General features: G+C 39.9%; 1 protein-coding gene across 1 annotated transcript in view; it reads right to left on the reverse strand.

The window, feature by feature from the left end:
• LOC129624248 (ATP-binding cassette sub-family C member 4-like) overlaps positions 1-20,992 on the reverse strand; it is a 39,842-nt gene extending 18,850 nt beyond the window's left edge. The window contains exons 1-2 of the mRNA XM_055541909.1: positions 20,846-20,992; positions 11,032-11,121 (exon numbers count right to left, since the gene is read on the reverse strand). Coding sequence (XP_055397884.1) covers positions 11,032-11,049 — 18 coding nt within the window. The 5' untranslated portion in view covers positions 11,050-11,121; positions 20,846-20,992. The remainder of the gene's footprint in view (positions 1-11,031; positions 11,122-20,845) is intronic.
• Positions 20,993-21,889: the final 897 nt, after the last annotated feature.

Raw genomic sequence — 21,889 nt, forward strand, 5'->3', positions numbered from 1 at the left:
TTGCAACTAACGCACATGATTGTTCACAACACCCCAAGCATAACCTTTGAGCGATAAAAAAGCTTTATTAAAATAATACTGCATTGTTGAGCTAATGTTTGCTACCGAGTTTCCTTGTCCTTTACCCAGTGTGCACCAGGGAGTACATTAGCTAGTATAGTTGGTATGCAAGAAAAGCAAGCAGTAGCCTTGACATTAGCAACATAAGACCCTTGAGTTAACAAGTTCTTTCTTTATTGTAACCCACTACACCTTTGCTCCATAAGAATGTAGCTCTGTTTCCTGAGGGGGACTGCAGTTCAGAAAGATAAAGGGAAAGCAAGTTTTCTGGTTGACCAACCTTTATCAGGAAAGAGTCACAAAATATTAACAGGCCACAGGGCCAGAAGACAATGTACATAACATAAGACCCTTGTTTATAAAAAGCTATGCAGAAAATGTCCTGGTTTTGATAAAGATAAAACTGATGCAGTGTTGAGCTGACTCTGCATGACTTTGTATCTTTCACTTCTGGAAATGTGTAACTCAGGGTATAAAAGCTCCCTTTGAAAATAAAGCTGCAGACCCACTTCATCAGAGCTTGGTCTCCCCATGTCATTCTTTCTCTCTTTCTTTCTTTCTCTCTCTCAATTTTTTTAAGGCTGATCCCCTAGAGCACAGAGGCCCTCTAAGTTCACTTTTTTGCCCAGGCTTCTAAGACCCTCTCGAGAAGGCACTCTGCATCTTTGCCCCATCAAGAGGGCGCCTGAGGCCTCCGTGAACAGAACAAGTCATGTGTCAGGGGCTTTAGTGGCTTTCTGTGTAAACCAAGAAATATTAGCCTCTTTCTCTCTCCTTTCATTTCTCTCTTGCCGACGCCGTTCATCCTGAGGGTATCCCTAGATCCTGCTGGCACTGGACCCTGACATAACACCATACACAAAAATAAATTCAAAATGGATTAAAGATCTAAACATAAGACCAGAAACTATAAAACTCTTAGAGGAGAACATAGGCAAAACACTCTCCGACATACATCACAGAAGGATCCTCTATGATCCGCCTCCCAGAATATTGGAAATAAAAGCAAAAATAAACAAATGGGATCTAATTAAAATTAAAAGCTTCTGCACAACAAAGGAAACTATAAGCAAGGTGAAAAGACAGCCTTCAGAATGGGAGAAATTAATAGCAAATGAAGCAACAGACAAACAACTAATCTCAAAAATATACAATCAACTTCTACAGCTCAACTCCATAAAAATAAACGACCCAATCAAAAAATGGGCCAAAGAACTAAATAGACATTTCTCCAAAGAAGACATACAGATGGCTAACAAACACATGAAAAGATGCTCAACATCACTCATTATCAGAGAAATGCAAATCAAAACCACAATGAGATACCATTTCATGCAGTCAGAATGGCTGCGATCCAAAAGTCTACAAGTAATAAATGCTGGAGAGGATGTGGAGAAAAGGAAACCCTCTTACACTGTTGGTGAGAATGCAAACTAGTTTAGCCACTATGGAGAACAGTGTGGAGACTCCTTAAAAAACTGGAAATAGAACTGCCATACGACCCAGCAATCCCACTGCTGGGCATACACACCGAGGAAACCAGAATTGAAAGAGACACGTGTACCCCAATGTTCATCGCAACACTGTTTATAATAGCCAGGACATGGAAGCAACCTAGATGTCCATCAGCAGATGAATTGATAAGAAAGCAGTAGTACATATACACAGTGGAGTATTACACAGCCATTAAAAAGAATACATTTGAATCAGTTCTAATGAGGTGGATGAAACTGGAGCCTATTATACAGAGTGAAGTACGCCAGAAAGAAAAACACCAATACAGTATACTAACGCATATATATGGAATTTAGAAAGACGGTAATGACAACCCTGTATACGAGACAGCAAAAGAGACAAAGATGTATAGAACAGTCTTTTGGACTTTGTGGGAAAGGGAAGGGGGGAAGATTTGGGAGAATGGCATTAAAACAGGTATAATATCATATAAGAAACGAATCGCCAGTCCAGGTTCAATGCAGGATACAGGAATCTGGGGGCTGGTGCACTGGGATGACCCAGAGGGATGGTATGGGGCGGAAGGTGGGAGGGGGCTTCAGGATTGGGAACACGTGTACACCCATGGCATATGCATGTTGATGTATGGCAAAACCAATACAATATCATAAAGTTAAAAAATAATAATAATTAAAAAAAGGAAAAGAAAAATGGATTAATTAAATTGAAACAAACACATAAATAAAACCATCCCCATGGAAAATAAATGCAAAAAAGCAAAATGGCTGTCTGGGGAGGCCTTACAAATAGCTGTAAAAAGAAGAGAAGTGAAAAGCAAAGGAGAAAACCAAAGATATAAGCATCTGAATGCAGAGTACCAAAGAAGAGCAAGGAGAGATAAGAAAGCCTTCCTCAGTGATCAATGCAAAGAAATAGAGGAAAACAACAGAATGGGAAAGACTAGAGAACTCCTCAAGAAAATTAGAGATACCAAGGGAACATTTCATGCAAAGAAGGGACAATAAACAACAGAAATGGTAGGGACCTAAAAGAAGCAGAAGATATTAAGAAGAGGTGGCAAGAATACACAGAAGGACTGTGCAAAAAAGATCTTTATGACCCAGATAATCACGACTTTGTGATCCCTCACCTAGAGCCAGACATCCTGGATTGTGAAATCAAGTGGGCCTTAGAAAGCATCATTATGAGCAAAGCTAGTGGAGGTGATGGAATTCCAGTTCAGCTATTTCAAATCATGAAAGATGATGCTGTGAAAGTACTGCACTCAATATGCCAGCAAATTTTGAAAACTCAGCAGTGGCCACTGAACTGGAAAAGGTCAGTTTTCTTTCCAATCCCAGAGAAAGGCAAAGTCAAAGAATGCTCAAACTACCGCACAATTGCACTCATCTCACACGCTAGTAAGGTAATGCTCAAAATTCTCCAAGCCAGGCTTCAGCAATACGTGAACCGTGAAATTCCAGATGTTCAAGCTGGTTTTAGAAAAGGCAGAGGAACCACAGATCAAATTGCCAACATCTCTGGGAGTTGTTGATGGACAGGAAGGCCTGGCGTGCTGCGATTCATGGAGTTGCAAAGACTTGGACATGACTGAGCGGCTGAACTGAACTGAACGGTTTATTTTTGCTTTTATTTACATTACTTTGGGAGGTGGTTCATAGAGGATCCTGCTGTGATTTATGTCAGAGAGTGTTTTGCCTATGTTTTCCTCTAGGAGTTTATAGTTTCTGATCTTACATTTAGATCTTTAATCCATTTTGAGTTTACATTTGTGTATAAAAAAGGAGACAATAGGTATGGTGGGAATCACAAGTTTGAAGGGAAGAGGGGAGCTAAAGACAGGCTTAGACACTAAGTAAAATAAGGACAGGAACAAAAATGCAGAGATCAGAAATCAACGAGAAAACATCTGTAAAGAATTCATTAAAAAAAAAAAAAGAATTCATTTTTAAACACAGAGAACTAAGTGAATCTGAGGCCACTCTTCCTGCCCAGGGAACAGGGACTTCTCAGCAAGTTCCTCCCTCCAGGCCCAGAGAGGAATCCTAGTCACCCCAGGACTGTGCATAATCTCTGCCTAGTCATTTCAGTCAGCACAGCAGATGCATCTGTTCGCTTCTCCTGCTTTTAGACATTGTAATCATCCTGCAGCCATCACTGCACATCAAAAGCCTGTGCTGCTGCCATTGGTACTACTGGCCCTAAACAAGCATGGATCTTACAGTACTTTAATGCATTTTACCTAAGAAAAGAGGGGAATACATACATTTTGGAAAGACTGCCAGCTTGGCACTGAAAGAGTTAAATCTCACCTAACTGGCACACAGTGACACCACATAAAAGGCAGAGTTTTAGGTAAAATCCGCCTATAAGTTTAAAAAGTTATTTTTCACTAAACCTTGATTCTTTGGATGCTGACGATGGCCTCTGACACCTTCTTGACGGCCATGGGGAAGTAGAGGGTGCTCGAAAACCACAGTGCCTCGAACAGCATCACCACCACAAACACTTGGCTGGCTGTGACCAGGTTGTCAAGGAGCTCATTGCTGATAAAGATGACAAAAATCATGATTTTGCTTACAGTGAAAAATGATGCCAAATGCATCCCCCTAAGGTAGGAACTTCTCAGAATTTTGGAAATTTCCTTCCTGGAAAAGAAAGTAGGACAAAGATTTTATAAGAAGCATCAACATACAAGATATGAATTCAATGCCCTGTGTGAGTGGCCCCTTTCTAAGGAGTAGACACAGATTAAGATAAACCATTCCTCACATCATAGAGACATTAGCATAGTGAACACTCAGGGGTCTGCCCGACACCAGGACCACACACTGCATCACCACTTCACTCTTTCAAGTAAAAGGAGGCTAAATGTCACACTTGCAAACATTTTGGGTCAATCAGATGGGGTTTGAACATTCGTTCAACAAACATTCATAATCACAAGTCTGTGCCAGGCTCCTCACAGAAAGACACGTCCTTTCCCCTCCAGGCGCTCATGAACTTATGGTCAAAGAGAATTAGCAACCACAAAATTGGGCAACATTAGAGATGGTCATCACAGCCCCCAAGGGAGCTCAGCACAGAGGCATGTAACTTGGAGCAGTGGAGTCAGGGCAAGTCACACACACATGGAACCTGAGAAGATGAGCTGGAGTCAGTCAGGGCTGGTGGAGGCCAGAGAAGAAGGAAGATGGGAGTGTATTCCCAGCAGAGGGAGGGACCCCACAAAGATGCAAAGTGAGAGGTGACAACGTGGGGTCAGAGTAACGTTCATCAGGTATTTAAATAAAAGTTGGAAAAACAGTATACAAACATGAATATTTTCATATGTGAAACAGATTGCCAGTCCAGGTTCGATGCATGAGACAAGATGCTCAGGGCTGGTGCACTGGGATGACCCAGAGGGATGGGATGGGGAGAGAGGTGGGAGGGGGTTCAGGATGGGGAACACATGTACACCCATGGCTGATTCACATCAATGTATGGCAAAACCACTACAATATTGTAAAGTAATTAGCCTCCAATTAAAATAAATAAATTAAAAAAAAAAACATGAAGCAAAACAAAAGGGACAGTTCTTTCATAGCTCCATTTGAAAAGAATAACAGTGATTTATGAGCTTTGTTGGTGGTAAAGAATCCACTTGCAATGCAGGAGACATGGGTTCAATCCCTGGGTCAGTAAGATCCTCTGGAGGAGGAAATGGCAACCCACTCTGGTATTCCTGTATGGGAAATCCCATGGACAGAGAAGCCTGGCAAGCTACAGTCCATGGTGTCACAAAGAGTCGGATATGAGTGAGTGAATAAGCATGACAACAATGAAGAATAGTGATTCATATAGTTTGACTCAATATAGGTACATCCAATCTCTTTATGGTTTCCCTGATAGCTTAGTTGGTAAAGAATCTGTCTGCAATGTAGGTGACCATGTTTTGAATCCTGGGTCACGAAGATCCATTGGAGAAGGGATAGGCTACCCACTCCAGTATCCTTGGACTTCGCTTGTGGCTCAGTTGATAAAGAATCCACCTGCAATATGGGAGACCTGGGTTGGGAAGACACCCTGGAGAAGGGAAAGGCTACCCACTCCAGTAATCTCCCTGTTTATTCACCATCAACATAAATTACAATTTTAGTTTGAATGTCATTGTCCAAATACTATATTAAAAACATTGCTTATTGAGATTAGAGGTATTAAGGACTACTTAGAATTTCATTTCTATGTAAGTAAGAAACATATACATTTTTTTTTCCTTTGAGAAGATGGTAAATGGAAGAGCAGGTAAATGATGTCTCCACTGTTCTCCTTAACCCTACTGCAATATGTGGGGGATGCAATGAATAGTGTATTTAAGTTCACCTTAATGTGAAGGTGAACTTAAATACTTCTTTGGTAAGACATCTAAAGCATTCTGTAGAATTGGAAATAGAGCATGAAAATATGGAGTGATATATTTCACTTACCTTCTCAAACTGGTAATAAGGTCTATAAATGTAATGCTTTTCCCAAGCATTCATTTTTATTGTTCTGATGCCTGTTATGACTTCACTCATGGTCCTGATCCTGTCATCTGTGAAAGCTGTGGTCTTACTCCTAAGGGGACAGTTGTGAGAAATGAGCCTTAGTGATCACAGCCCAACTTTCTGTGGCAGCAGCAGTAGTAATGGGCATGGGGGCGTGGAGATCAGAGGTGGTGGCTAGGAAGCAAATGATTCTCTACTGTCCTTCTGCACTTAGAACACAGGCCAGTCCTACTCAAAGTACGAATGGATAAAAAGGCTTCAATTAGGAAGCCAACCCTTCAGCCCATTTCAAGAAGTAACTTGGAGAACATGCAGCACCAGCTAAGCAAAACTTGAAATGAGTCAGATATAAACCATCTGCTCAAGGATGTCACAGTCAGGTAGGGAAGGCAGAAAGACACCCAGAAAGACATAGTCTGTGCTACAATAAAACAGGACAGAAGTTCTGGGAAGCAGAAAAGATGGGACTGTTAAATACACCATGAAAGGAGAACAAGAAGAGCTTCAGAAACCTGGTAGCACTGGAACAGGGCCTCGAAGGATAAGGAGCATCTCTTCACAGCAAAGACAGAAAAGGAAATTCCAAATAGAGAAAAATACCAAGTGCAGATCTGCACACACACAGAACATACACAAGAGCTCAAGGAACTTCAAATAGTAAAACATCACCATCACCTGACAATCTCCCACCTCCAACACTTTGGAACCTGCTTCAGGTCTAACTCATCACCAGAAGGCTCTTCACCATCAGCCACTTTTCTATCGTGTATGCTGCTGTGAATGCGGGGCTTTGTAAAGACACAATGAAGATCAGCTTGCCCTTGGGGTGCTTATAACTTAAAGGCAACATGAACATAAAACTTGAAAAGGCTCCAACACAAGCATAACAAAAATATATGTGGTGAGAAATGGGCCTACAAGATCATTACTATTTACCAATATTTAAATAACTTGGACATGGGTAAATTCTGTTGAAGGACACTCTACTTATTAAGATATGGTGCCAACAGCAGCCAGTGAATGCTTTCACTGTTCCTGTTTCAGGATCAGCCTTCAGCTTAAGGCTGGAGCCTTCACTTGTTAAGCCTGAAGGGTCTACAATCCACACAAAGAAGAGACCAGAGAAGACATTTGTCTTGTTTTTGAACAAAAGCATCAAGCAGACTGTGGATGTTACCAATTACATATTATCAATTTTTTAAAACCAGTGTTTCTCTTACCAAAGTGAGGAAAACAACTTCCAATAGCAGCTTTGCAACACCAGAAGAGTAATGAGAACCGCCATCCCAACAAGACACGATATTCCTATTTCCATCCGGAGGAGGGTGGTCACTGCAATAGATTGCAGTGGCCCCATCCACAGATAGTGCAAGAACATCATTACCTTAAAATAGAAAGACTTCTTCTATTCTTAAGATGGTGTAAAAACCAATAAGGACACAGTGTAGAAACAATCTCCTCTGAAGGAATAGACAGGAATGTAAACAGAAACTATCTCAGTGGGATTCAAACCTGCTAAAACAGAAATCCAAGCATCAACCCCAGATGATGCCATTCAGGGGCAGCACAGGGTTGGTTTCAGGGACACCCAGGGAGAGTCAGAACAGCAGCACTGAAGGAAAATGTCAATTTTGTTCAAAACACAGATGAGCTAACCTCAGTTCAGATGCTCGGTTGTCTCTGATTCTTTGTGACCCCATGGACTGCAGCATACAAAGCTTCCCTATCCATCATCAACTCCTGGAGTTTGCTAAAACTTATGTCTATCAAGTCAGTGATGCCATCCAACCATGTAATCCTCTGTCATCCCCTTCTCTTTCTGCCTTCAATCTTTCCCAGCATCAGGGACTTTTCCAATGAGTTAGTTCTTTGCATTAGGTGGCCAAAGTAATGGAGTTTCAACTTCAGCATCAGTCCTTTCAATAAATATCCAGGACTGATTTCCTTTAGGATGAGATGGCTTGATCTCCTTGCAGTCCAAGGGACTCTCAAGAGTCTTCTCCAACACCACAGTTCAAGAGCATCAATTTTTTTGGTGCTCAGCTTTTTTTTTTTTTAATTTTATTTTATTTTTAAACTTTACATAATTGTATTAGTTTTGCCAAATATCAAAATGAATCAAGTCCAACTCTCACATCCATACATGACTACTGGAAAAACTATAGCTCTGACTAGACAGACCTTTGTTGACAAAGTACTGTCTCTCCTTTTAAATATGCTGTCTAGGTTGGTAATAGCTTTTCTTCCAAGTAGCAAGTGGTTTTTAATTTCATGGCTGAACTCACCATCTTCAGTGATTTTGGAGCCCACAAAAATAGTGTCTCTCACTGTTTCCACTGTTTTCCCATCTATTTCCCATGAAGTGATGGGACCAGATGCCATGATCTTTGTTTTTTAATGTCGAGTTTTTAACCAGCTTTTTCACTCTCCTCTTTCACTGTCATCAAGAGGCTCTTCAGTTCCTCTTCACTTTCTTCCATAAGGGTGGTGTCATCTGCATATCTGAGGTTATTGATATTTATCCTGGCAATCTTGATTCCAGCCTGTGCTTCATCCAGCCTGGCATTTCACATGGTGTATTCTGCATAGAATTTAAATAAGAAGGGTGACAATATACAACCTTGATATACTCCTTTCCTACTCTGGAACCAGTCTGTTGTTTCATGTGCAGTTCTAACTATTGCATCTTGACCTGCATACATATTTCTCAGGAGGCAGGTAAAGTGGTCTGGTATAACCATCTCTTGAAGAATTTTCCACAGTTTGTTATGATTTACAGTCAAAGGCTTCGGCGTAATCAATAAAGCAGAAGTAGATGCTTTTCTGGAATTCTCTTGCTTTTTTGATGATCCAACAGATGTTGGCAATTTGATTTCTGGTTCCTCTGTCTTTTCTAAAACCAGCTTGAACCTCTGGGAGTTCATGGTTCACATACTGCTGAAGCCTGGCTTGGAGAATTTTGAACATTACTTTACTAGCGTGTAAAATGAGTGCATCTTGTGGTCATTTGAACATTCTTTGGTATTTCCCTTCTTTGGGATTGGAATGAAAACTGACCTTTTCCAGTCCTGTGGCACTGCTGAGTTTTCCAAATTTGCTGGCATATTGAGTGCAGCACTTTCACAGCATCATATTTCGGGATTTGACATAGCTCAACTGGAATTCCATAACCTCCACTAGCTTTGTTCATAGTGATGCTTCCTAAGGCCCACTTGACTTCACATTCCAAGATGTCTGGGTCCAGATGAGTGATAACCACATCGTGGTTATCTGGGTTGTGAACATCTTTTTATGTATAGTTGTTCTGTGTATTCTTGCCACCTCTTCTTAATATCTTCTGCTTTTGTTAGGTCCATAAATTTTTGTCCTTTATTGTGCCCATCTTTGCATGAAATATTCCCTGGGTATCTCTAATTTTCTTGAAGAGATCTCTAGTCTTTCCCATTCTATTGTTTTCCTCTATTTCTTTGCATTGATCACTGGTGAAGGATTTCATATCTCTCCTTGCTATTCTTTGGAACTCTGCATTCAAATAGGTATATCTTTCCTTTTGTCCTTTGCCTTTAGCTTCTCTTCTTTTCATAGCTATTTGTAAGGCCTCCTTAGACAACCATTTTGTCTTTTTGCATTTCTTTTTCTGGGGATGGTCTTGATCATTGCCTTCTGTACAATGTCACGATCCTCCATCCATAGTTCTTCAGGTATTCTATTAGATCTAATCCCTGGAATTTATTTGTTACTTCCACTGTGTAATTGTAAGGGATTTTATTTACGTCATACCTGAATGGTCTAGTGGTTTTCCCTAATTCAATTTAAGTCTGAATTTTGCAATAAGGAGTTCATGATCTGAACCACAGTCAGCTCTCAGTCTTGTTTTTGCTGAATGTATAGAGCTTCTCCATCTCTGGCTGCAAATAATATAATCAACCTGATGTTGGTACTGACCATCTGGTGATGTCCATGTGTAGCGCCATCTCTTGTGTTGTTGGAAGAGGATGTTTGCTATGACCAGTGGGTTCTCTTGGAAAAACCCTGTTAGCCTTTGCCCTGCTTCATTTGTACTCCAAGGCCAAATTTGCCTGTTACTGCGGGTATCTCTTGACTTCCTACTTTTGCATTCCAGTACCCTATGATGAAAAGGACATATTTTTGGGGTGTTAGCTGTAGAAGGTCTTGTAGGTCTTCCGCAAATGTTCTGTGTTCCAGAACTGAGCCCCCATCTCCTCTGGGTCTCCTTGACATCCCAGGAAAACTTATATTATGTTACCTACTTCTCTCTCAAGTAACGGCTTCTGTATTTACCTACCTGATAGGCTGTGATTTCTATAGGGAAGAAACTAAGCTTTATTCATCCCTGAAACTGAGTAGGGACCTTACTTCATGTTTGATGAATGGATACTCGAAAAAGAAGTGCCTAGTGCAACACAGATCTGACCAATAGCTACAATGCCCTGGGTCATGTGATCTATGCATAACGTCAGTGGTAAAAAGACTGAGGGGGGACAGCAGAGAGGAGATTGGGTCTGGCTGGGTACCACCCACTTGGCATATCCCTTGAAGGCTTCCTATGTAGCAGGCACTGATCAGAGCACAGGGGAAAGAAAAATCCCTGCCCACAAGACCTTCATCATACGGAGGAGAAGATAATCCAGCAACACCTATACCACGTGCCAAGAAGGGCCACTCCAGCAGGATCCTTAGGGACACTAACTAATGTGCGTTGGTTAGTGGGCAACAACACCACTACCTATTTATTATTAGAAAAGCAAAACTCTCACTTATGGAACAATACATATAATTACATCGAATTTGCACTCAGAGAAATGAAAGTTGCATAAATAGAACCTTTGTCTTACATCCTCAACAGAACCCTGGCTGACACCAAACCCTGGCACCTGGCATCCCAATAAGCTGAGCCCAGTGAGAAGAACAGGAAGTGGAAGAGTATCCCTCAGGGGCAGCTCACCTGGTCAAACCTGTTCATATCGTTGGACAGCAGGTTGACAATCTAGCCTGCGGTGGTCTTCCCCATGGCTGAGCTACTTAGGCGAAGTGCCTGAAATGAGAGAGGGAGACAGAGAACTGGATTCCTAAGGTCATACCAAGTCATCTTAGAACATAACACAATGGAGCATGTGTTCTTGGGATCTTGAGTGGTATCACCACAAGCAGGGTGACCCCTGACAGCAGGGATCTAGGGACCCTTGATCAGCCTTTCACTCCTCACTGTGGCAGCAGCCCCACCCGCAAGGACAGCAAAGGGAGAAGCAGGAGGCAGAAGCAAAATCCGCCTCCCTCCCCAGTTTCAATGAACTTGAACCTGGCCAAAGGATAAAGGGTGTAGGTTTACACTTAAGAGACAAGTAAGTAATTTTGAGCCAAATTAAATGAGGGTGGAGAGGCTGCCTTAAGGAAACAAATTCAGAGACTTGGACTCTAAATCTGAACTCAATCATAAATTCTGTGGGTGACAATATTTAACCACATGGGCTTCGTTTTCTCATTCCAAAATGAGCAAGTATAACATTCAAAACACCGTTCCTGTGAGGTTCCCATTCTTTTTTTTTTTTTTTTAATATTTTAAATCACTTTATTGAGTTATAATTTGCAAACAATCAAAAGCTCCCATTTTAAGTACACAGTCCAATGAGTTTTGACAACTACCAACACTTCCATAACTACCTCGCAAATCAAGCTACAGAATATATCCATCATCCCCAAAACTCCCTCCTGCCATGTTACAGTCGATCCCCCCTCCACTCCTGGCAACCACTGATGGGCTTTTTGTTGCCATACATTAGTTTGCGTGTTGTAGATCTTCAGATAAATGGAATCTTATAGTATGTAGTCTTCTGGACCTGGATTCTTGTATTCAGTGTAACTTTTTTTTTTTTTTAAGATTTATCTATCACTGCTTTGTTCTTTTTATTGCTAAGGAGTATTTCATTAAATGAAGGTAGCACAATTTATTTATTTATTTATTTTTTTGTTCGTAGAAGCTTTATTCATAATAGATAAAGAAGTGGAAACAACCCAACAACGACTGAACAAATGGATGAACAAAATGGGGTATACCCGTATGATGGAATATTATTCAGCCATAAAAGGAATGAAGTAATGATTCATGATACAACATACATGAACCTTGAAAACACGATGGTAAGTGAAAGAAACCAGACGCAAAAGGCCAAATGTCGTATGATTCCATTTTTATGAAATTTCTAGAATAGGCAAATCCATAGAGAGAGAAAGATCAGTGATTGCCAATGGCTAGTGGGGAGGAGAGAACAAGGAGTAACTGTTAATGGATATGGAGTTTCCGTTTGGAGTGATGAAAATATTCTGAAATATGGCAATGGCTTCCTAATTTTATGAATAACTCACTGAATTGTGCATTTTAAGGGGTGAATTTTATGGCATGTGAATTATGTCTCAGTAAAAATAAGTTAATTTAAAAAGTCTTTTTTTTTTTTTTTTCAAGTATTTCTACTTTTTGGAATTTATTGAAATTTTTTGTCCTGATTTTTTTTTTTAATTTTTTTTAAATTTTATTTTATTTTTAAACTTCACATAACTGTATTAGTTTTGCCAAATATCAAAATGAATCTGCCACAGGTATACATGTGTTCCCCATCCTGAACCCTCCTCCCTCCTCCCTCCCCATTCCATCCCTCTGGGTCGTCCCAGTGCACCAGCCCCTAGCATCCAGTATCGTGCATCGAACCTGGACTGGCAACTTGTTTCATACATGATATTTTACATGTTTGAATGCCATTCTCCCAAATCTTCCCGCCCTCTCCCTCTCCCACAGAGTCCATAAGACTGTTCTATACATCAGTGTCTCTTTTGCTGTCTCGTACACAGGGTTATTGTTACCATCTTTCTAAATTCCATATATATGCGTTAGTATACTGTATTGGTGTTTTTCTTTCTGGCTTACTTCACTCTGTATAATAGGCTCCAGTTTCATCCACCTCATTAGAACTGATTCAAATGTATTCTTTTTAATGGCTGAATAATACTCCATTGTGTATATGTACCACTGCTTTCTTATCCATTCATCTGCTGATGGACATCTAGGTTGCTTCCATGTCCTGGCTATTATGAACAGTGCTGCGATGAACATTGGGGTACACGTGTCTCTTTCCCTTCTGGTTTCCTCAGTGTGTATGCCCAGCAGTGGGATTGCTGGATCATAAGGCAGGTCTATTTCCAGTTTTTAAAGGAATCTCCACACTGTTCTCCATAGTGGCTGTACTAGTTTGCATTCCCACCAACAGTGTAAGAGGGTTCCCTTTTCTCCACACCCTCTCCAGCATTTATTACTTGTAGACTTTGGATCGCAGCCATTCTGACTGGTGTGAAATGGTACCTCATAGTGGTTTTGATTTGCATTTCTCTGATAATGAGTGATGTTGAGCATCTTTTCATGTGTTTGTTAGCCATCTGTATGTCTTCTTTGGAGAAATGTCTATTTAGTTCTTTGGCCCATTTTTTGATTGGGTCATTTATTTTTCTGGAGTTGAGCTGTAGGAGTTGCTTGTATATTCTGGAGATTAGTTGTTTGTCAGTTGCTTCATTTGCTATTATCTTCTCCCATTCTGAAGGCTGTCTTTTCACCTTGCTAATAGTTTCCTTTGATGTGAAGAAGCTTTTAAGGTTAATTAGGTCCCATTTGTTTATTTTTGCTTTTATTTCCAATATTCTGGGAGGTGGGTCATAGAGGATCCTGCTGTGATGTATGTCAGAGAGTGTTTTGCCTATGTTCTCCTCTAGGAGTTTTATAGTTTCTGGTCTTATGTTTAGATCTTTAATCCATTTTGAGTTTATTTTTGTGTATGGTGTTAGAAAGTGTTCTAGTTTCATTCTTTTACAAGTGGTTGACCAGAGTTCCCAGCACCACTTGTTAAAGAGATTGTCTTTAATCCATTGTATATTCTTGCCTCCTTTGTCAAAGATAAGGTGTCCATATGTGCATGGATTTATCTCTGGGCTTTCTATTTTGTTCCATTGATCTATATTTCTGTCTTTGTGCCAGTACCATACTGTCTTGATAACTGTGGCTTTGTAGTAGCCTGAAGTCAGGTAGGTTGATTCCTCCAGTTCCATTCTTCTTTCTCAAGATCACTTTGGCTATTCGAGGTTTTTTGTTTTTCCATACAAATTGTGAAATTATTTGTTCTAGCTCTGTGAAGAATGCTGTTGGTAGCTTGATAGGGATTGCATTGAATCTATAGATTGCTTTGGGTAGTATACTCATTTTCACTATATTGATTCTTCCAATCTATGAACATGGTATATTTCTCCATCTGTTAGTGTCCTCTTTGATTTCTTTCACCAGTATTTTATAGTTTTCTATATATAGGTCTTTAGATTCTTTAGGTAGATATATTCCTAAGTATTTTATTCTTTCCGTTGCAATGGTGAATGGAATTGTTTCCTTAATTTCTCTTTCTGTTTTCTCATTATTAGTGTATAGGAATGCAAGGGATTTCTGTGTGTTGATTTTATATCCTGCAACTTTACTATAGTCATTGATTAATTCTAGTAATTTTCTGGTGGAGTCTTTAGGGTTTTCTATGTAGAGGATCATGTCATCTGCAAACAGTGAGAGCTTTACTTCTTCTTTTCCAATTTGGATTCCTTTTATTTCTTTTTCTGTTCTGATTGCTGTGGCCAAAACTTCCAAAACTATGTTGAATAGTAATGGTGAAAGTGGGCACCCTTGTCTTGTTCCTAACTTTAGAGGAAATGCTTTCAATTTTTCCCCATTGAGGATAATGTTTGCTGTGGGTTTGTCATATATAGCTTTTATTATGTTGAGGTATGTTCCTTCTATTCCTGCTTTCTGGAGAGTTTTTTTTTATCATAAATTGATGTTGAATTTTGTCAAAGGCTTTCTCTGCATCTATTGAGATAATCATATGGTTTTTATTTTTCAATTTGTTAATGTGGTGTATTACATTGATTGATTTGCGGATATTGAAGAATCCTTGCATCCCTGGGATAAAGCCCACTTGGTCATGGTGTATGATCTTTTTAATGTGTTGTTGGATTCTGATTGCTAGAATTTTGTTAAGGATTTTTGCATCTATGTTCATCAGTGATATTGGCCTGTAGTTTTCTTTTTTTGTGGGATCTTTGTCAGGTTTTGGTATTAGGGTGATGGTGGCCTCATAGAATGAGTTTGGAAGTTTACCATCCTCTGCAATTTTCTGGAAGAGTTTGAGCAGGATAGGTGTTAGCTCTTCTCTAAATTTTTGGTAGAATTCAGCTGTGAAGCCGTCTGGACCTGGGCTTTTGTTTGCCGGAAGATTTTTTATTACAGTTTCAATTTCCGTGCTTGTGATGGGTCTGTTAAGATTTTCTATTTCTTCCTGGTCGAGTTTTGGAAAGTTGTACTTTTCTAAGAATTTGTCCATTTCTTCCTCGTTGTCCATTTTATTGGCATATAATTGTTGATAGTAGTCTCTTATGATCCTTTGTATTTCTGTGTTGTCTGTTGTGATCTCTCCATTTTCTTTTTTTTTTTTTTTTTTTTTTATTTTTATTTTTTTTAATTTTATTTGATCTCTCCATTTTCATTTCTAATTTTATTGATTTGATTTTTCTCCCTTTGTTTCTTGATGAGTCTGGCTAATGGTTTGTCAATTTTATTTATCCTTTCAAAGAACCAGCTTTTGGTTTTGTTGATTTTTGCTATGGTCTCTTTTGTTTCTTTTGCATTTATTTCTGCTCTAATTTTTAAGATTTCTTTCCTTCTACTAACCCTGGGGTTCTTCATTTCTTCCTTTTCTAGTTGCTTTAGGTGTAGAGTTAGGTTATTTATTTGACTTTTTTCTTGTTTCTTGAGGTGTGCCTGTATTGCTATGAACTTTCCCCTTAGGACTGCTTTTACCGTGTCCCACAGGTTTTGGGTTGTTGTGTTTTCATTTTCATTCGTTTCTATGCAAATTTTGATTTCTTTTTTGATTTCTTCTGTGATTTGTTGGTTATTCAGCAGCGTGTTGTTCAGTCTCCATATGTTGGATTTTTTAATAGTTTTTCTCCTGTAATTGAGATCTAATCTTACTGCATTGTGGTCAGAAAAGATGCTTGGAATGATTTCTATTTTTTTGAATTTACCAAGGCTAGCTTTATGGCCCAGGATGTGATCTATCCTGGAGAAGGTTCCATGTGCGCTTGAGAAGAAGGTGAAAATCATTGTTTTGGGGGGAAATGTCCTATAGATATCAATTAGGTCTAACTGGTCTATTGTATCGTTTAAAGTTTGTGTTTCCTGGTTAATTTTCTGTTTAGTTGATCTATCCATAGGTGTGAGTGGGGTATTAAAGTATCCCACTATTATTGTGTTATTGTTAATTTCTTCTTTCATACTTGTTAGCATTTGTCTTACATACTGCAGTGCTCCCGTGTTGGGTGCATATATATTTATAATTGTTATATCTTCTTCTTGGATTGATCCTTTGATCATTATGTAGTGACCATCTTTGTCTCTTTTCACAGTATTTGTTTTAAAGTCTATTTTATCTGATATGAGTATTGCTACTTCTGCTTTCTTTTGGTCCCTATTTGCATGGAAAATCTTTTTCCAGCCCTTCACTTTCAGTCTGTATGTGTCCCCTGTTTTGAGGTGGGTTTCTTGTAGACAACATATGTAGGGGTCTTGTTTTTGTATCCATTCAGCCAGTCTTTGTCTTTTGGTTGGGGCATTCAACCCATTTACGTTTAAGGTAATTACTGATAAGTATGACCCCGTTGCCATTTACTTTATTGTTTTGGGTTCGAATTTATACATCATTTTTGTGTTTCCTGTCTAGAGAATATCCTTTAGTATTTGTTGGAGAGCTGGTTTGGTGGTGCAGAATTCTCTCAGCTTTTGCTTGTCTGAAAAGCTTTTGATTTCTCCTTCATACTTGAATGAGATCCTTGCTGGGTACAATAATCTGGGCTGTAGGTTATTTTCTTTCATCATTTTAAGTATGTCTTGCCATTCCCTCCTGGCTTGAAGAGTTTCTATTGAAAGATCAGCTGTTATCCTTATGGGTATTCCCTTGTGTGTTATTTGTTGTTTTTCCCTTGCTGCTTTTAATATTTGTTCTTTGTGTTTTATCTTTGTTAATTTGATTAATATGTGTCTTGGGGTGTTTCGCCTTGGGTTTATCCTGTTTGGGACTCTCTGGGTTTCTTGGACCTGGGTGATTATTTCCTTCCCCATTTTAGGGAAGTTTTCAACTATTATCTCCTCAAGTATTTTCTCATGGTCTTTCTTTTTGTCTTCTTCTTCTGGGATCCCTATGATTCGAATGTTGTAGCGTTGAATATTGTCCTGGAGGTCTCTGAGATTGTCCTCATTTCTTTTAATTCGTTTTTCTTTTGTCCTCTCTGATTCATTTATTTCTACCATTCTATCTTCTAATTCACTAATCCTATCTTCTGCCTCTGTTATTCTACTATTTGTTGCCTCCAGAGTGTTTTTAATTTCACTTATTGCATTATTCATTATATATTGACTCTTTTTTATTTCTTCTAAGTCTTTGTTAAACCTTTCTTGCATCTTCTCAATCCTTGCCTCCAGGCTATTTATCTGTGATTCCATTTTAATTTCAAGATTTTGGATCAATTTCACTATCATTATTCGGAATTCTTTATCAGGTAGATTCCCTATCTCTTCCTCTTTTGTTTGGTTTGGTGGGCATTTATCCTGTTCCTTTATCTGCTGGGTATTCCTCTGTCTCTTCATCTTGTTTAAATTGCTGAGTTTGGGGTGTCCTTTCTGTATTCTGGCAGTTTGTGGCGTTCTCTTTATTGTGGCATTTCCTCGCTGTGTGTGGGTTTGTACAGGTGGCTTGTCAAGGTTTCCTGGTTAGGGAAGCTTGTGTCGATGTTCTGGTGGATGGAGCTGTATTTCTTCTCTCTGGAGTGTAATGAAATGTCCAGTAATGAGTTATGAGATGTCTATGGTTTTGGGGTGACTTTGGGCAGCCTGTATCTTGAAGCTCAGGGCTGTGTTCCTTTGTTGCTGGAGAATTTGCTTGTTATGTCTTTCCCTGGAACTTGATGGCCCTTGTGTGGTGCTTGGTTTCAGTGTCGGTATGGAGGCATTTGATGAGCTCCTGTCAATGTTCCTTGGAGTCAGGAGTTCCCTGGAGTCAGGGTTTGGACTTAAGCCTCCTACTTCCAGTTATCGGTCTTATTTTTACAGTAGTTTCAAAACTTCTCCTTCTATACAGCACCACTGATAAAACATCTACGTTAGAGATGAAAAGTTTCTCTACTGTGAGGGTCACTCAGAGAGGTTCACAGCGTTACATGGAGAAGAGAAGAGGGAGGAGGGAGTTAGAGGTGACCCAAATGAGATGAGGTGGAATCAATAGTGGAGAGAGTGGGCTAGTCAGTAGTCACTTCCTTATGTGCACTCCACAACTGGGCCGCTCAGAGATGTTCACGGAGTTATACAGAGAAGAGAAGAAGGAGGCAGGAGACAGAGGTGGCCAGAAGGATAAAAGGGGGAAATGAAAAGGAGGGAGACAGATCCAGTCAGTAATCAGTTCCTTAAGTGTTCTCCACCGTCTGGAACACACAGAAATTCACAGAGTTGGGTAGAGTATAGAGGGGTTAGGGAGGAGATACAGGTGACCTGGTGGAGAAAATGGAGAGTCCAAAGGGAGAGAGAGCAGTCAAGCCAGTAATCTCGTACCCTAGTGAAAAATGGGTCCTGAAGATTGGGTTCTTAAAGGTACGAAATTGGTAACAAATACATAAAAGCAAAAATTAAAAATCTAGAGTAGAGTTTGGAGTTTCAAAAATGCGATGTTAATGAAAAGAAGAAGGAAAAGAAAGAGAGAAAAAACGAACAAAGAAAAACAAACAAGGTCGTGAAAATTATAAAGAAAGTACAGGTACAAAATTGATAACTAATACCAAAAAGCAAAAATTAAAAATCTAGAGTAGAGTTTGGAATTTCAAAAATACAACGTTAAAAAAAAAAAAAGAAGAAGAAGAAAAATAAAGAGAGAAAACAAACAAACCAACAAAAACAATGTCACAAAAATTATAAAGAAAATACAGGTACAAAATTGATATCAAATACCAAAAAGCATAAATTAAAAATCTTGAGTAGAGTTTGGAATTGCAGATATACGATTTTATATAAAAGAAGAAGAGAAAAAAACAGAGGGAAAAAAAAAGTCACAGAAATTATGAAAAAAACTATAGGTACAAAATTGATAACATATACCAAAAGGCTAAAATTAAAGATCTAGAGTAGAGTTTGGAATTTCAAAAATACAATGTTAAAGAAAAGAAGAAAAAGAAAAAAGAAAAAAAAAAAACACGGTCAAAAAATTATAAAATATATATATGAAGTTTGCTGAAGAAGAAAAAAAAAATAGGGTCTTTTTTTTTTTTGCAAAATAATAGTTATAAAACTGAAAATTAAAAGACAATAGAGGACTTAAAAATTTTCTTTTAATTAAAACAAAAAAAAGAAAGATTGATCATAAAAATAGTAAAAATATATCTAGGTCTTTCTCTGGTTTTGTTGTGAGTATTGTGGGTTCAGTTCATTTTTGGCAGTTCCTTAGTCCGACTTATATTTCTCAAGATCTATAGGCCCCTTCCTATGTAATCCGTAGTAACCACAGGGTTTTAATCTATGGCCTGTAGCTTCCAAGGTGTTTCCCTCTGTTACAGCTTCTTCTGTTTGCTGGTCTCTTCAGTGTCTGGTTCCTGCCCTGACACAAAGGGGATGGTTGAGGACACTATTTTTTTTTTTTTTTTTTTAATTTAGGCTCACTTGTTCAGCCGCGCTGTGGGGAGGGAGGGAGGGATGCTGCAAACAGATAACACTGGCATGCGCTCGCAGTGCCTCAGCCACACTGGGTCTGCCCCCGCTCACGGCGCGTGTAGCCTCCCTGCCCACACTGCTTGGGCTCTAGGTTGTTCCGCCGGGAACAGTCAGAGGCCGGCCCTGGGCTGAGCTCCCAGGTCCAAGCCGCTCAGGTTCAGGCACTCGGGTAGTCCTCAGAGGCGCAGACTCGGTTGGGCCTGCGTTTTGTGTTCTTCCCAGATCCGAGCAGCTCAGCTGATGAGGTGTTTGGCGGGCGCCAATTCTGCGACTTATCGCCTCCCCGCCACTCGGTTATCTGGGTGTAAAACCGGCGCACCTTCTCAGGCAGCTGTTGACCGTCCAGACCCCCAAGTTTTAGTTAGCAAAGAAGCCTGCTTACAGTTTTATAGATAGTGTCTCTCTGGGGCTGCGATTGCCCACTTCCGGCTCTGGCTGCCTGTCACCGGAGGGGGAAGGTCTGCAGCCGGCTATCTCTGTTCAGTCCTTTGTTCTGTGCGCGGGCCTGGCGGTGTCTTAGGTTAGGGCTGGCTTTTCGCGTGGTAGATATCCCACAGTCTGGTTTGCTAGCCCAAATTATTTCACTCAGATAGTGCTCAGGACATTCGGCCCGATTCTTACTCTAAGGGACACAGCCCGCGCCGCACTTCCCTGCCCAGCCCCCGCTTGCTAATGCCGTGTGCAGGCGTTTGCGCTGCTTCTCCGCTGGGGGAGTTACCGTAGGGCTCACAATCTGCGATTTTTAATTGTTTATTTTTTTTTCCCCTCCCTTTTATGTTGCCCTCTGTGCTTCCAAAGCTCGGCACAGATTCGGCAGTGAGAGGGTTTCCTGGTGTTTGGAAACTTCTCTCTTTTTAAGACTCCCTTCCCGGGACGGAACTCCGTCCCTCCCTCTTTTGTCTCTTTTTTTGTCTTTTATATTTTTTCCTACCTCCTTTTGAAGAGTTGGGCCGCTTTTCTGGGTGCCTGATGTCCTCTGCCGGCATTCAGAAGTTGTTTTGTGGAATTTACTTGATGTTTAAATGCTCTTTTGATGAATTTGTGGGGGAGAAAGTGTTCTCCCCGTCCTACTCCTCCGCCATCTTGGCTCCTCCCCCTGAGGTTCCCATTCTTAATGCCAGTCTGCTGACTTTACAAAAATCACAACCTGTGTTGTACAATCCCTTTATTTTGTAAGAAAAATGCCCTAGCAATCTGAGGAAACTGAAGAGACACAAGGAGCTGCTTCAACAGACCACCAGCTGGAGCCACTAATCCAAACAAAATGTCATACTTTATAAAAATGCTTTGATTACTCCTCAAGAAGAAAACCAATGATCAAGTGAGAATGTAAAATGATATAACCACAATGGAAGAGAATATGGAAGTTAATTAAACATTAAATTAGCATACAATATAGCAATTACACTACTAAGGATATACTCAAGAAAACTAAAAACACAAATTTGAACAGACAATTTGTGTACTCATATTCATGGCAGCAATGTTCACAATAGCTAAAAGATAGAATTGTCCATTGACAGATGAGCGAATACACAGAATGGTGTATAGACCTACAATGGAATATTATTCAGCCTTAAAAGGACTTAAATTCTGACATCTGGTACAACGTGGATGAATCTTGAAGACGTGCTACAGGACATAAGCCACATACAAAATGACAAACACTGAATCAATCCACTTACATGGGGTACTAAAGTAGTCAGGTTCACAGAGAGAAATGTAGAATGGTGCTGGATGAGGGAAGAGGGACTGGAAGTTAGTGGCTGCTATCCAAAAGTCTACAAGCAATAAATGCTGGAGAGGGTGTGGAGAAAATGGAACCCTCTTACACTGTTGGTAGAAATGCAAACTAGTTCAGCCACTATGGAGAACAGTGTGGAGATTCCTTAAAAAACTGGAAATAGAACTGCCTTATGACCCAGCAATCCCACTGCTGGGCATACACACTGAGGATACCAGAAGGGAAAGAGAC

The sequence above is a fragment of the Bubalus kerabau genome, chromosome 12, assembly GCF_029407905.1.
Source record: "Bubalus kerabau isolate K-KA32 ecotype Philippines breed swamp buffalo chromosome 12, PCC_UOA_SB_1v2, whole genome shotgun sequence".
Classification (NCBI taxonomy): Eukaryota; Metazoa; Chordata; class Mammalia; order Artiodactyla; family Bovidae; genus Bubalus; species Bubalus kerabau.